Source organism: Bos taurus, chromosome 9, assembly GCF_002263795.3.
Source record: "Bos taurus isolate L1 Dominette 01449 registration number 42190680 breed Hereford chromosome 9, ARS-UCD2.0, whole genome shotgun sequence".
Taxonomy (NCBI): Eukaryota; Metazoa; Chordata; class Mammalia; order Artiodactyla; family Bovidae; genus Bos; species Bos taurus.
The window spans coordinates 50191707-50205727 of NC_037336.1; the positions used below are offsets into that span (position 1 = coordinate 50191707).

General features: G+C 48.6%; 1 protein-coding gene across 1 annotated transcript; it reads right to left on the reverse strand.

Annotated features, from left to right (window-relative positions):
- Positions 1-5612: 5612 nt before the first annotated feature.
- On the reverse strand, positions 5613-13352 carry PRDM13 (PR/SET domain 13). Its single transcript, NM_001193010.1, has 4 exons — positions 13209-13352; positions 11546-11677; positions 11166-11286; positions 5613-7339 (listed from the first exon to the last, which is right to left on the reverse strand). The coding sequence occupies exons 1-4, from the start codon at positions 13350-13352 to the stop codon at positions 5613-5615; spliced, it is 2124 nt and encodes a 707-aa protein (NP_001179939.1).
- Between the last annotated feature and the right edge of the window lie 669 nt (positions 13353-14021).

Genomic DNA, 14021 nt, shown 5'->3' on the forward strand with positions numbered 1-14021 from the left:
CTGCTATTGCATCTCTCCTCACTGTATCTCCTGTCACATAAAACATTTCCACCTAAGGCTTTCTACTCAAATCACTGGAATTGAGTGCCTCCCATTCAAATACAACTTGCCATGGAACATTGGATCTTATATCATTCTCTACTTAAACTAACCTCCAGGAACATTACTGTACTGCCAACATCAAAAATAGGAAATAGTATAGGAAACCATCTCCTACAATACTGAATTATGCACAAGTGTATGTGGATAACAAAAAGAGAGAGAGAGAGAATATTCATGATATTTAGATATTGACTATATTTTATTTTTAATAAAGTTTCCTCTATGTGAAAACGTTCCTTTCAATCTATTTCATTCGAATCACCAAAAAAAAAAAAAAACAAAACCCTCTTTTATGCTATCACATATTCTTTAACCAATTTGTGCTTTAATTTTTATTTACATGAAACGCTTAAAACGGAAATCATTAAAACATATTAAAATAAAATCGGTGTCTTTAAAAGGTTTACACGCATACACAGAATCTACCCCCTCTTGATCCCTTTTTGAAGGGCCCTCGTATCGTTTGCAAGCCAAAGGCATTGACAAGTTGTCTGTCGTACAACGGTTACACCTAATTTGAATTAAACTACAGTCGCAGATGACAGAAGCGCTCCTTTCATCTTTTGTAGGAAGGTCACCCAGCGCAGAACGAGCGCCACGCTCCTTCTGGAACTAAACACGTTGGCCCCGCCGTCTGTTGAGTCCTCCCTTCACAACCCACACCTGGGTGGCCAAGGGTCACGTCTGACCTCCCAATGGCGCCAACGCCTCTGCACTCTTCCCTTTGAGGAAGCAGCAGATGGCAAGGGCGCGCAGCGCTGGTGCCGCAGCTCTCAGCCACAGCGGGCCAGGACCACCGAAACAAGGACTAGTCCGGCGCCTGGAACTCTCTCGGTCGCCTGCTGGATGCCACGGGGGTGCCTCATCTCTCTGGCTTCCGGGCTCTCGAAATGTACACCGAAACGTGGCGAGACTCCCACACTTCTGCCCGGAACCCAGCCCCGGAAACCCTCGTTTCCAGGGAAAACTAAGCTGCAAGCAACACACGCAGAATGACGCCTCGACACTCACCCAAGTGATACGGTCCCTGGGCCTGGGGTTCTCGCGAGGCAGCCCCTACCCCGAGCTTCGCGCGCGATCAGCCCGCCACCAATAGCGACCCCAGCTCCAAGGGATGAGCCAATGGGAGCGCTCGAACTCAACGGGAGTAGCCAATCACCGCCCTCTCGGCTCTGGAACCCCGCAGCCAGTTCTACTACTGTTCCTCCAGCTCCCCGGAACTGCAGTTCTAAACTGGAAGACCACCGCCGTCCACCTTCCTCCATCAGAGTCTGCTGCTGCTGCTGCTAAGTCGCTTCAGGCGTGCCCGACTCTGTGCGACCCCATAGACGGCAGCCCACCAGGATCCCCCGTCCCTGGGATTCTCCAGGCAAGAACACTGGAGTGGATTGCCATTTCCTTCTCCTCCATCAGAGTCTAGTCAGTAAATAAACTTTCCCTAGAGTAGGGCCTTAGGAAGTTGCAGCTCCTGCTGTATGCTCCGTATAGGCAGGACCTCATCTCTTGTGCATTCTTCTGCTAAAATTCATGGCTCACCTCAAGCACAACCAAGCTTTCCAAAAATTAGTGAAAAATGAGCATTCTTCTTCCCGTTCACGTAACCGCTATGAACCATTTAAACCGGTGTCTGAATTCAAAATAGAAAGATGAATTAATAAGGAGCTTGAAGAAATTTCTCTTCAGCAAAAGTGTGAAAGGCCTTTATTTACTGAAGTTGGCAAGTATTTGTCTGGGGCTAGAAGTGAACCCAAGAGAGCGAGTGCCCTGCAGAAAAATGCTGATGAAAGGGCGTCTCCCCTTATCTCATTCGTTGATGTCTTCGAAATGAAACCACGAAGAGTTGTTGCTGCTGCTGCTGCTAAGTCACTTCAGTCGTGTCCGACTCTGTGCAACCCCATAGATGGCTAGAGGTTTGTCAATACTGTTTGAGAGCTCACTGCGTGTCAGCCTTGATTCTAAAAGCAGTTTACCTAAATTAACTCTCATTCAGTCTTCACAACGACTTTATTGCTTATTTCAACCTGTTTTACAGATGAGGAAATTGAGAAAGATTGGCCCAAGATGTCCAGCAAGTGAGAAGCGGCAGCAAGCCTACAACCTATGTATGGATGATTTATTCAGTTAGCAAAACATTTTAATGTCCAAATTAACTAGGCCTAAACAACCCAGAGTCTTTCACTTCTAAGAGGTATGAATTCTATTTTAAAAAATCTTTTGGTACAAAACATTCAGTTAAAATCTCAGAAACTTCCAGTGTCCTTAGTGTAATTTTCACAGTTAGCTGCGGTCATCAGGATGAGGATTGAGGGTTGGGGTGGTGAGAGTGGAGAGAAAGAGATAAAAGACTGAAAGAAGTAACCTGAGAAACACTAAGACGACTAAGCCACTTAAAATTAGTAGTGGCTTTACTGATTGGATGTCACCAATTTGATTTCATCATTAAAATAAATAATTGCATTAATTATGTATGATAGTGTGCACACATATGGACAGATATATAGGTTATCTGAGGTAACCTATGGAGAATTACGAATGATCTATGATTAAGAGTTTTTTTAATCTATGTTCAATTTTCATTTTTATATTGGAATTTATTTTAATAACATCAGTTAGTAAAGAGGAAAGTGGAAGTCTGGAAATTGTTTTATTAAATATTTATCAATTCTAAAATGTGTTTCCTTTCCAAACTATTTTTTTTAAGGCTATTTCACACAGAACAAGTTGTAGAACTTAGTAATGAGCTAGGTAATTGGTGAAGGAAACATGGCTTTTATAGCAGATAAAAATTCCTATGTCTCAAATCTGGGCAACCTTTCTCAATTTCCTTGAGGACTTACACAACCTGATTTCAGAAAATTTTGCAGTATTTCTGTATAAGTGTGGATTTGGTTTTAAGCTTTGCTTCAGAGGGCAGGACCACCAAGTAGGCAGTGATAAGCAGATGAACTAGCAGATGCTTGGGTTCACTTCCAGTTCTGTGTGGCAGGGCCATCACTAAACCTGGTAGCTCTGCAGAAAAGAAAGAATTTGCAAATAGCATAAGAATCCTTAATAAATAGTAGTATCATTGCCACCATATGTAAATGTTAATCCACGCATTTTTTTGGTTCCTCTTTGGGCTTTCTTTTACAAAGCAAAACATTTTCAGGTCAGCTGACACTTAAGTGAGATAGTGTGAAACTTAAGTGAAAATCACTTAAGTGAAAGTCACTTAAGCTGACACTTAAGTGAAAGTTCAGTGTGTCTGACTCTGTGACCTCATGGACTATACAGACTATGGCATTCTCTAGGCCAGAATACTGGAGTGGGTAGCCTTTCCCTTCTCCAGGGGATCTTCCCAACCCAGGGATTGAACCCAGGTCTCCCACATTGTGGCAGATTCTATACCATCTGAGCCATAAGGGAAGCCCAAGAATATTGGAGTGGGTAGCCTATCCCTTCTCCAGCGGATCTTTTTGACCCAGGGATTGAACCAGGGTTTCCTGCATTGCAGGCAGATTCTTTACCAACTGAGCTATCAGGGAAGCCCAGCTGACACTAAAAAAAAGCTTGTAATTCGAAGCATAAATTTTCCCATAGAAGAATTTTTTTTTGCTGATCACAACGCGCAGAACTTATATGCCCTTCATCTCCCAGCCATGCCTCCTGCTGTGATGGGTTAGAAAAAGTCCCTGCCAGCCACCCAGTGATTGAGGCTGCGTTCCCAAATGGAAGACTGCAGGTTGAAGACTGCCAAAGTACTAGGATGCAGAAAATAAAGCACATTTTTAACTGAGTTAAATCATCAAGGTCATATCCAAGACCCTTTGGTGACCCACTAGAATTTTCCTGCCAATCTCAGGGAGGAGCGCTGCAGACCGGGGCTCTTAGGGTACCTACCCTTAGCCAAGGGGTGTGACTAATCCTCCTCTTCCTACATAACTGCAGTGAAACCCCAGAGAGCATGTGGAGAAAGGAATGGGAGGTAGGGGAGAAGGTGTTTTCCAGTTTTAGCCCACAAAATTATATTCTTTATGATATCCTTCCATTAGTTAGCATTAATTTTGTATAACCATAAATAAAGTCACTGCTCCAAGTTTGCCTAATTATGGGCCTCCCAGTAGTGACCTTGAAGAGTATTATTTCCTCTTCTGTAAAATGGGACCCATTCAGACAGCAGGAGATTGTTGAAAGATGTACTTCGGATAGGGGGAACCTGGGAACCTACATAAAACAAATAGATCAGCCCTTCCAATAAAATAGATCCTTCTTTAATATTTGTTGAATGAATATGAAAATGTACGAATCATAAAAAGCACTATTCAAGTTTCCTTTTTTTGCTTTTGAGGTTCTGTCAAAATGGTACATAACAAAAAATAGTGATTCTAAGGTTGCACAGTTCTTTTTGATGAGGAATATTGTGTGTGGGTGTGTTTTTTCTTGAAGGTCATTAGCTTCTTTCCATAAAGATGAAAACACAGCATGATTAACAATGGTTTCAGCAAACAATTATTTTGCCTGCTATCTGGGAGCCTGTGAAATGCACGTATTGAAAATGATGTTTCCCTATTATAACAGTACTTATAATTTATTTCATGAATAATCAAAGTATTCATGTCCCCTGATTTATTGTATTATGGAGTCGCCTCAAAAACCACTTTCAAATTAAATTATTTCATTAAAAGATCTGCTGAACCTGCCAAGTGAACAAACTCTTGTTTTTAATCTTTATTTTTATTAAAGATTGCACAAACTGGAACCAAGACCAAAATACTGAATCCACTTTACATCATTCATTATAAAACAACATACATCACATTTGTTCTCTACCAAATAGGGCATTTTCTTTAAAATTATATATTGCGTGCTCTCAAGACTCATGCTTTAGATATTTTACATTTGTCATCATTCTCTTATAAATAATTGCAACTTGACCAATTTGTACACCTGCTACCACTATATATTCATTGCGTCAAGGCGGAGTCTTTGACACGAGAACAGATGAAATGGAAACAAGTGTTTGGATGTCACATCTACCGAATTGCGGCTACTATTTTGCCTATGCAGTGAAATGCTAATGTAAAATACACACAAAAAAACGTCGTTTCAAAAGGCACAATTTTCTTCACAAAAAAAGAACAATTTAAAAATACGCGGCAGTTAAAATCGACGCCCTCGAGGGCGCTGTGGCTTCCCATTCATGTGATCTTAAACCTGGAGAGCCAACCACCTGGGTTGGCGAAAGGGTAGCCTATTCGCGGTGCTCAGGGGCCTGGAGTGTGCTGGAACCCGCCGCCCTGGGGATGCTCGAAAGGCAAAATTTCTTTAAGACGCCTCTAAACCTTTGCTCAGACTTTCAGCTTCTGACCTGGGACCGCTCACTGTTCCAAATCTGGCGGGCGACCAAAACCAAACCGGTTTTGTCCGCCGGGTCTTTCTCACCACCAGCAGCTCCTCTTCTCCCACAGCAGAAGCCCCTCTTCTCTCTGTCCACGCCCCCACACTCCCCGCCTTCCCTGAAAGACACGTTACTAGTCGCGCTCGCCACCGCCCCCGGCCTCGGGGTCGCTCTGGTCGTCGGTGAAGCAGACGTCCACGTCGCTGTCGTTGTCGCTCTTGGGCTCTCCCGGCTCCGGGGGATAGTGAGGCTCGGCGCCCGGGCCGTCGGACGCCTTGGGGAGCAGGTTCTGGCCGGGGTGGCGAGACTTGACGTGGCGCTCCAGGTCCCGGCGGCGCACCAGCACCTTGCCGCAGAACTCGCAGCGGTATGGCGTGTTGCCCTCGGCATGCAGCCGGATGTGCTTGTTGAGATTGCTGGGGTCGCCGAAGGGCCGCAGGCACACTTTGCACTTGAGCGGCTTGTAGCCCGTGTGCGTCCGCATGTGGATCTTGAGCCCGTACTTGCGCGAGTACAGCTTGCCGCAGTAGAGGCACAGGTGACCCGTCTTGGGCTTGCCCGCGCCGCTGCCGCCCCCGCTGCCGCCTCCCCCGGCGCCGCCAGCGGCCACGACGGCCGGGGGCAGCGTCCCCGCGTCCAGGCGGCTGCGGCCTTTCCCGGCTGCCATCTCCGACAACTGCTGCGTGTGCATGGCGATCTCTCGGTCAATGCTAGCCAGGGAGCCCAGCTCGGCCGGGCTCAGAGCGGCCGCCGCCGCGGGCCCACTGAAGTAAGAGATGGACTCCGGATACTTGAGCAGCCCGCCGAAGTGCAGTTTGAGCGGGTAATAAGCGGCGGCGGCTGGTGAGCCGTACAGGAGCTCCCCGTTGTAGACGGTAAAGGCCGGCATGACGGCCGGCAGGTGGCTGCACTCGCCACCCGGGTAGCCTTTGAGGCCGCCCGCGTCGAGGGGTGGCAGCGAGCAGCGCTCGAGGGGCAGCCCGGCTGCCGGGGGCAGCTGCGCGTAACGCACTCCTGGTACGTCGGCGGCGGCGGGCGGGGCGCGCTCCACGTGCTTGAAGGCGGACGCCTCTTCCGGGGGCCCGGAGAGCAGAGGGAAGCCGCGCAGAGCGCCAGAGCAGGGCAGGCCAGGAGGCGGCGGCGGGTCCCCCGCGAGTAGGCACTTGGGATGGTGATGGTGGTGCGCATGGTGGTGATGGTGGTGGCCAGCGCCGCCAGCCGCCGGGTTCTCCCCGCTTCTCGGGTGTCCGCCTGCCCGTCCCCCACCCAGCAGCCTGCTTAAAGCCAGGCCGGCCCCGGGTTTGCCGCCGCCCTCGTCCCGGTAGGGGTCGCCGTGCGCGGCGGCGGCTGCCCTGGCCAAGCCAGTAGGCTTGAAAGCCGAGCGCACGCCCGGGTAGAAAGCGAGGCCGCCGCCCCCCGCTGGGGAACCGCCCACGATGCCAAGGAAGTGGCCGTGTCCTCGGGCGGGACCACTCATGTCCAGAGCGCGGTCCGGCTGCTCCTTTCCCTTCTTGGACGGCCCCCACTTGGCCAGGGTCGGTGACGTGGCGGAGGGCGCGGAGGAGGCCTCGCGCTTGATGCTCTCCCGCGCTCCGCAAGCCTGAGGGGCCGGTGGGACCTGCGGGTGCGGTCGAAGAGTGCTCGCCGGGGCGGCCGCAGCGAAATCTGATGCCGGGGGTTTCGGGGAAAGGCGAAGGCCATCCGCGGCCGGGGCAGCGCCTTGGCGAGCCGCGTGCTCGTGGTGCAGGTAGGCGCGGCCCCCGCCGCTGCTGAGCACGCAGTGGAAACGTAGATGTGCTTTAAGGCTGTTGGGATATCTAAACGTCCTCCAGCAGTACCAGCAAATGTAGCGCTCCTCCCCTGGGCGAGAAACAGTGAAAAGGAGACCCGGTGAGAAGCAAACAAGCGAGAGAAAGAAAGCGCCAGCGCGCCGAAGGCAGAGCCCAGGTTTTGACCAGAGGTATGGGGTGAAGCATAAGTTTTCTTGGGTACCGGCGAATAAGTGAGTTCGGTAGACCCATTGTAGCAAGGACGCCGAGAAGCCCCAAAAGGCCAACTTTGTCAGCATCTGCATTCTCTGGGACTACTCAGAGACCGAGAGGTGTGACCTGGGCCTTTCCAACGAAGACTTTCTCCGGGCCATCCGAGCATATCTTCATTGGAAGGGCAGTGCTCAGGGAGGCTGGCTTGAAAGAGCCGGGGAAGAGCCGAGAGCAGCTGTTGCTTTAAATCAAGTGTGGGGCTGTGCTTTGCCTGCGCCCATCTGTTGGTGTTTGCAGAATAGGTGGCGTATGTCAAGGAGTTTGGATAAACTGAACAAAGGCCAATCTAATGGTCGTGAGCGCCTCATTACCAGGCGAGACAATATCCTGTATGTATGGGCCATATGTAATCATTCCTTTTCACAGAACAATGTCTTTTATGTCCACTACCCACCCTCCCCAACGCCTCCCAGTCTTAAACACTTTGCTTGAGATTTTCCTGGAGCGTGACCAACTGAAGGACCACATCGGGACTATGATTTGCTATTCTTCAAAATTATTTGCATCTTTATTTCCTCTTTAACCCCATTTAATTTGATGGGAGAAAAGAAAAAGTCTTAGGTCTTCATATTCTAAAAACAGAAGGATTATATGCATTGTCTTGTCATTTGTTCCACCTGGTTATTAATTAACTCTTAGATAGCTGCACAAATCCAAGCTTAGTAAAATTCTTGGAAAATATCAATGTATGTGCGTGTGTGTGTGTGTGTGAGAGAGAGAGAATAATATAGATACTCAGCTTTCGAAAAGTACACGGTTCTCTGTCAGGGACTACACACATGCTTTTGGCATCAAACCTTGTGTGTTTAATACTATTAACATTAGTTGTTTAATTTTGCTAGGGTCTGGGAACACAGTCAAAAGACATGTGTATGAAACAGATTTTGATCACATGGTAGAAGTTAATTTTCACTTTAAAACGTCATGTTATATCGCTTCCGAGAAAGCAAGCTTGTAGTGGGGTTTCTTCTTAAATGTTGTGGTTGATTGATAATACTTGGATTATTGATTATTGGTTTATTAATAACCAATTATTATTGATAATAATTGGTTGATTGAAGGGAAGGATGTCCATAAGAAAGAAGTTAGTTGAGCCACAAGAAAGTGTACAAAGTAAACATCAGTTTCATTAAATGTAATGGGAAAGTTAAATTTTTCCTCCTTGCACACCAGCAGCTTAAACTTCTGAAACATTACTACAGAAACAACAATGGGAGAAATTTTCAGATATGCCTCTCTTCATGTATTTCACTCCTGAATCTGGATAAAGCAAGTCATCCTTCCTTCCAGATAACTAAGGTGGAAGTTCAAGGAGCAGATTATTGTAGCTGAAGTTAAGGTACAGCAGAAAGAAAACGGAGAAAGGAAGATGATTTGCCTATGTGACCTATCCTCATTGTTTATGGAAGACAGATAAAAGTCATTCCAATGATTTCAATGATAAAAATCATGTCTGTTGTACTGAACAGCCATGTAAAATAAGTCTTCATAGAGAGGGAAGACTTTCTCAGTTCTCTTGGTGGGTGTGTTGATTTAATATCTTAAGTAACCTCCTTTCTGCTAAGTTCAGAACCTCCCTCTCGTCACCCCTTTTTAAAGAGGGCGTTTTCAGAGGCTACCCCAAAGTGACTCAGCTCTGTTCCTAAAACAAAGAGTCAGTATTTTCCTTAATCTTACTATGGAATTGAAACCCACTAGGGTTAGCCAATATTGGAAGAATTGCAGCCATCTCTACTTATTTCTTCCTCTTTTCAGGGTTTAAGCCAATGTATGTTTTGTTTCATTATGTGTTTTTAGTTTATCCTAATGAGTTGATCTGTTCTCTTGATTCTGAAATCCAACCTGTGCCAAACATATCAACACACCTTGTAAGTGATTTTGCCTCCTCTCTCAGATGCATCTCCAAGGTTATCAAGATTTCAAGCATCTGAAAGCTGGAGAAATCAGGGTTCAAAATAACCTACAGATTCCCCAAAAGGGAAATGGTGTCTGTTCTGACATCTGTGACCATATGATGTTTATAGGCTCTATTGACTGAAATGAAAACATGAGGGCCACCACTCAAACAAATTGCTTTTGTACTATTTGAGAGTGTCTAAGAAAGGGTGTCCTTTGCAAAAATTCCTGGCCCCCAAAGGCCAGTAGTCCTTGGAATTGTTCTATAGTGACAGATTTGAGAGTTCTCCACTATGGGGCTTTTGTCATGTTTCTCTCTTACTGGAAGAAGTTGACAAGAGAATGTAATATAATGTGATAGAAGGAAAAATCTAGGGAAACTTTTATGAATACTGTACATACAGGCGATGGCACCCCCACTCCAGTACTCTTGCCTGGAAAATCCCATGGACTGAGGAGCTTGGTGGGCTGCAGTCCATGGGGTCGCTAAGAATCGGACACGACTGAGCGACTTCACTTTCACTTTTCACTTTCATGCATTGGAGAAGGAAATGGCAACCCACTCCAGTGTTCTTGCCTGGAGAATCCCAGGGACGGGGGAGCCTGGTGGGCTGCCATCTATGGAGTCGCACAGAGTTGGACACAACTGAAGCGACTTAGCAGCAGACTTAGCAGCAACAGTACATACAGGTCTACCCACAAAATCAATAGAATTAATTTACAGAGGACAAGGATACTCTGAAGTGAAGTGATTCATCATTTTGAATTAATTTCATTCTGTCTTATTCATGAAGTGTTTCTTAAATCCCACACTTGTATTAAGTTCTTTAACTCTGTTTCTAAAGGAATGAGATTAAGCAGGTGATTCAGGAGAATGTGTCAAAATATTTCACAGCATCTGTGATGTTGACTTTAAATATAACTATGTCTTTAGAAGAAATTACAAACTAAAACAACTGGTGAAGAAAAAAGAAAATCACAGAAGCATTGTGCAATAAAAGGGAGTCTGGAGATCTTAACTATTTTAGCACCTTCCAGCTTTTTTCCACAGAAAGTGTTTCTCAGTGTCCTAGAGGAGGTTTGAAACTGTTTCTTTCTTTAGTTACTTGCTGCACCTTAATTTGCATGAATCCTCTCTGGGCTTTGGAAGGGATCAAATAAATCTGAGAAGAAACTGGGATACATCCCAGTTTCGATTCAAGTAGGGAGAGGGAAATGAATAAATACCATTTAAACGGAAGGGCCTCAGTACCTGCCAACTGACCAGCTGTAAGTACCATAATGCTTCTAAAACTCTGTAGAAATACATTACTCTCCTCCAAACCCGATGAAGAGATCCCCATCACCTTCTAAAAGCATTCCAGGTTTGAGTTACATTTTTTGGAGCTCATGATGTAGTTACCCTTATAATATGTTAAGGCATCTTTATGGATTCTTAAGTAAGTAAATAATTGTCTCTTTGGATATGCTATCGGAAAGGACGACCCGCATGAAATTTATGAGTATTTTTTCCCTGACATCAAGAGCGAGATTACTATGGTCTGTTAGCATTTACTGTTGATTTAAAGGCAGTAGTGGTGACGTCGCCTCTGCCCATTCCGACTGGGAGTATGAATTCAGTTTTACACAGAGCAAGAAAAAGGCCTTTCAGGTCTAGGGTTGCCCGCCCCCCCGCCCAAAGACCAGAGGAGGAGGACTGGACTCTCACCCACCCGCGCTGGCCCTGGGGGCTCTCTTAGCGGCGGTACCTTTCTCGTCGTGCGTTGGAGTAGCAATGATGGGTATGTCGAACCACTGCGCCAAGGAGTTGGAATACCACACGGTCAGCTCCTCCCCTGGCTGGACGTCTCGCAGTGCTCGATAGAAGATCTGGGACGCAAGGAACAGGACAGCTTGCAGTCATTTCCTGGGTAACTGGTCAAAAAACAACTGAGAAGAAAGACTGCATTCCCAGCCCCGACGCTGTGTGACGCTGGAAAAACTATTATGGGGAAAATAATAGTATCTACCTTATAGGGTTGTTGGGATGTTTAAACGAGACCTCTAGCTGAAGTGCTTTGCTCTTAACATCAGTGACAGTTTGGTAGATAGAATTGGCGGTGGGGTGGGGGGGGGGAGCCCACAGTACCTGTCCTCCGGGTAAGTCTGCAATAGCTTCCAGAGTCTGTTCCTGGGGGTTCCTGGCTGCTCGGATTAACCCTATCCACTCCAGGGGGGAGCCCCCCGACTCGTCCACCAGCTCCCCTCTCACCATGCGCACCTGCAACACAAGCAGTGGTCGTTCTCCCCGGTGCCACGGCCGGACCCGCAACTGGAGGGAAAGGGTATCCCCCCACCACCCGACGTAGGAATGGTTGCGTTCGCTTTGGCCAGACCGCCGTGCACTGCTGGGAGGAGGGTTAAGTCCTTAGGACCCTTGCTTGGGGGAGGGAGGAAAAGGGGAGGCTGGCTAGTATAGCAGTTCCCCGTCTTGTTCCACCTTGACAGCGCGAGTGAAAGCATTCCGCCCGAGCGAGTCACATATACCCTGGGCGCACCTCGTACCCAGAAGTTTCTCACCCCGACCCTAGCTCTACTGAGAGCAGTCCTGATGCCAGGCAAGAGACGTTTCACAATCAATCCCTGGACACAGGGCATCCCGGGCCTCCTTTCGTGTCTCCTCATTCCCGCGGCACCGCACCCAAGTGCGGAGATGCCTGCAAGCCCCGCGGCGAAAGTGTCTGAACAAAGCGGCCGCGGGCTGACTGGTCATTTAAAAGCAATTAAAGCGCGTTTAAAGCAGAAGGCGTGGTTGGCGACGAGCTAGGCTTTACTCCGCCGGGAAGAGGATGATTGCGAGAAGAACCAGGTACTGGTCCGGCCGGCGAGCCCCCGAGCAGCGCCCTTCAAGAAAGCTGTAGTCCCGGGTCCTCTTCCCAGTTCCCCCTCCCCAAGTCACCGGACTTCTGTCTTCATTCCCGGTCGCAGTTGACCGACCGTCCCGCTGGGACGCCTCAGGGCGGCCGGCCGGGCGGGAGCCTGTTAGTACCCCTCTCAGGTCAGGGGTCGCGACGCTGTTTGGGAAGTCGGAGCTGGCAGGTTGACCCTGAAGCCTCCCATCTGCGATCCTAGCCCCTCCGAGCCCGGCTACAATCGCCGGGCCCAGGTGACCCCTGGGTGGACGTTCCTGGTCCTCGGAACCGGCGTCAGAGTCACTGCCTGGCGCATCCTCTCTCTACCCGCCCCAAATCCACAAGCAGACATCCGCAGAAGGAAACACCTGGGGAGGTTCTAGGAACTAAGAGTGTCCAAGGATAAAATTTTCGGAGACGATGAGATTAAATTATCTGAAGCTAAATTTAAGCCTCAAATTAGCTTATTGAAGGGCAGAAGATTAAAAAAAGAAAAAGTCCTCAACGCATGTGTGTTGTATAAAAGAGAAAAGGCACGTTTGCCAAGAGAGGCTGGATAGGGCGGGGAGGAGGGTTGGGGGGGTTGCGCCTCTGCGACAGAGACCCCAGCGCTCCGGGGAAATCGGGAGTTCCTAGTGGTCCCAGCACGTAAAGACCCTACTGCACCCCACCCAGGGGCTGTCCCCTCTCAGCCATATCTTCTCCCCTAGCCTGGCCCAAGTCCAGCTCTTGGTTAACGCGACTTGTGGGAAATGATCGGAGTCCCCTTCCACCTGGCAGAATTGGCAGGTAACGGCTCAGTCACCCGTTTCCTCCCCTAACCCTATCCACCCCTTTCCTAGGCTGGAAAGAAGGGGAGACGAACGAGCGGCAGAGAGCGGAGGTCGGACTGGCTAATACCTTTTTCTTGGGCCCGGGTTCCCTGCGATCTGACAGGTACTTGCCCAGCTTGAAGGTTCCGGGCACCGGCCCGAGGCGCAGGCCGGCTGGGATGCAGCAGTCGGCACTCACGCTGGTGGCCGGAGCGCGGGCAGCTCCGTGCATTGCTGCCGCCGCCCCCAGGCAGGCGCTCGGGTGCGCGGGGTCCTCGGCAGGGCACGAGTGACAGAGCCGGAGCCGCGCGCGAGCGGGCGAGCTGCGCCCCGACGTGCGTCCTGCACCCGCAGAGTGACGCGGCCGGGCATGCACTGCGCCTTTTCAATCTGGGCGTGCGCCTTTTGGCACCGCGAGCGGAAGGGCGCGGAGTTTGGTGAGAGAGTTGCGCTGCGGAGCAGCTGCAGAGTCCCACCCGAGAGGGTCACATGGAGTGGTTCCCTCAGCCCCCTGCATAATCGAGGCCTCTGAATGGCTGGCGCACAATGGTCCAGGCGACCTTCCCATTCCTAAAAATCCAATTTGTCAAGGGCGAAGAAAAGGCGCTGGTGAATCAAAGGTCCGGCGGGACCATTAATCCTCAGCATGGGGTATTGTCCTCGAGACAGTTACGATATTTTAAGTGACAAATCCACTGTATAATTTCTCCATAAATTTTACTTCCTTTTATTGTTCGCCGACAAACCAGTTTTGGGAAATAAGTGACTACTTTAAGTCTACTTGGCTGATTCCTTTGAGCCTTGGTCTACTTCAAAGATTTTTAATTCTCTACCCTTTGGCTTTATTGTAAAGGAGATTAAACAAAGAGATGGGGACTGTTTGGAGGACTTGTTAACTTCT

Coding starts and splice junctions, on each gene's coding strand:
- PRDM13 (NM_001193010.1), bottom strand. CDS start 13,352: ATGCACGGAGCTGCCCGCGCTCCGGCCACCAGCGTGAGTGCCGACTGC. Junction 11,678..13,208: donor AACCCGGGCCCAAGAAAAAG/GTATTAGCCAGT, acceptor CTTGTGTTGCAG/GTGCGCATGGTGAGAGGGGA. Junction 11,287..11,545: donor CAGACTTACCCGGAGGACAG/GTACTGTGGGCT, acceptor CTTGCGTCCCAG/ATCTTCTATCGAGCACTGCG.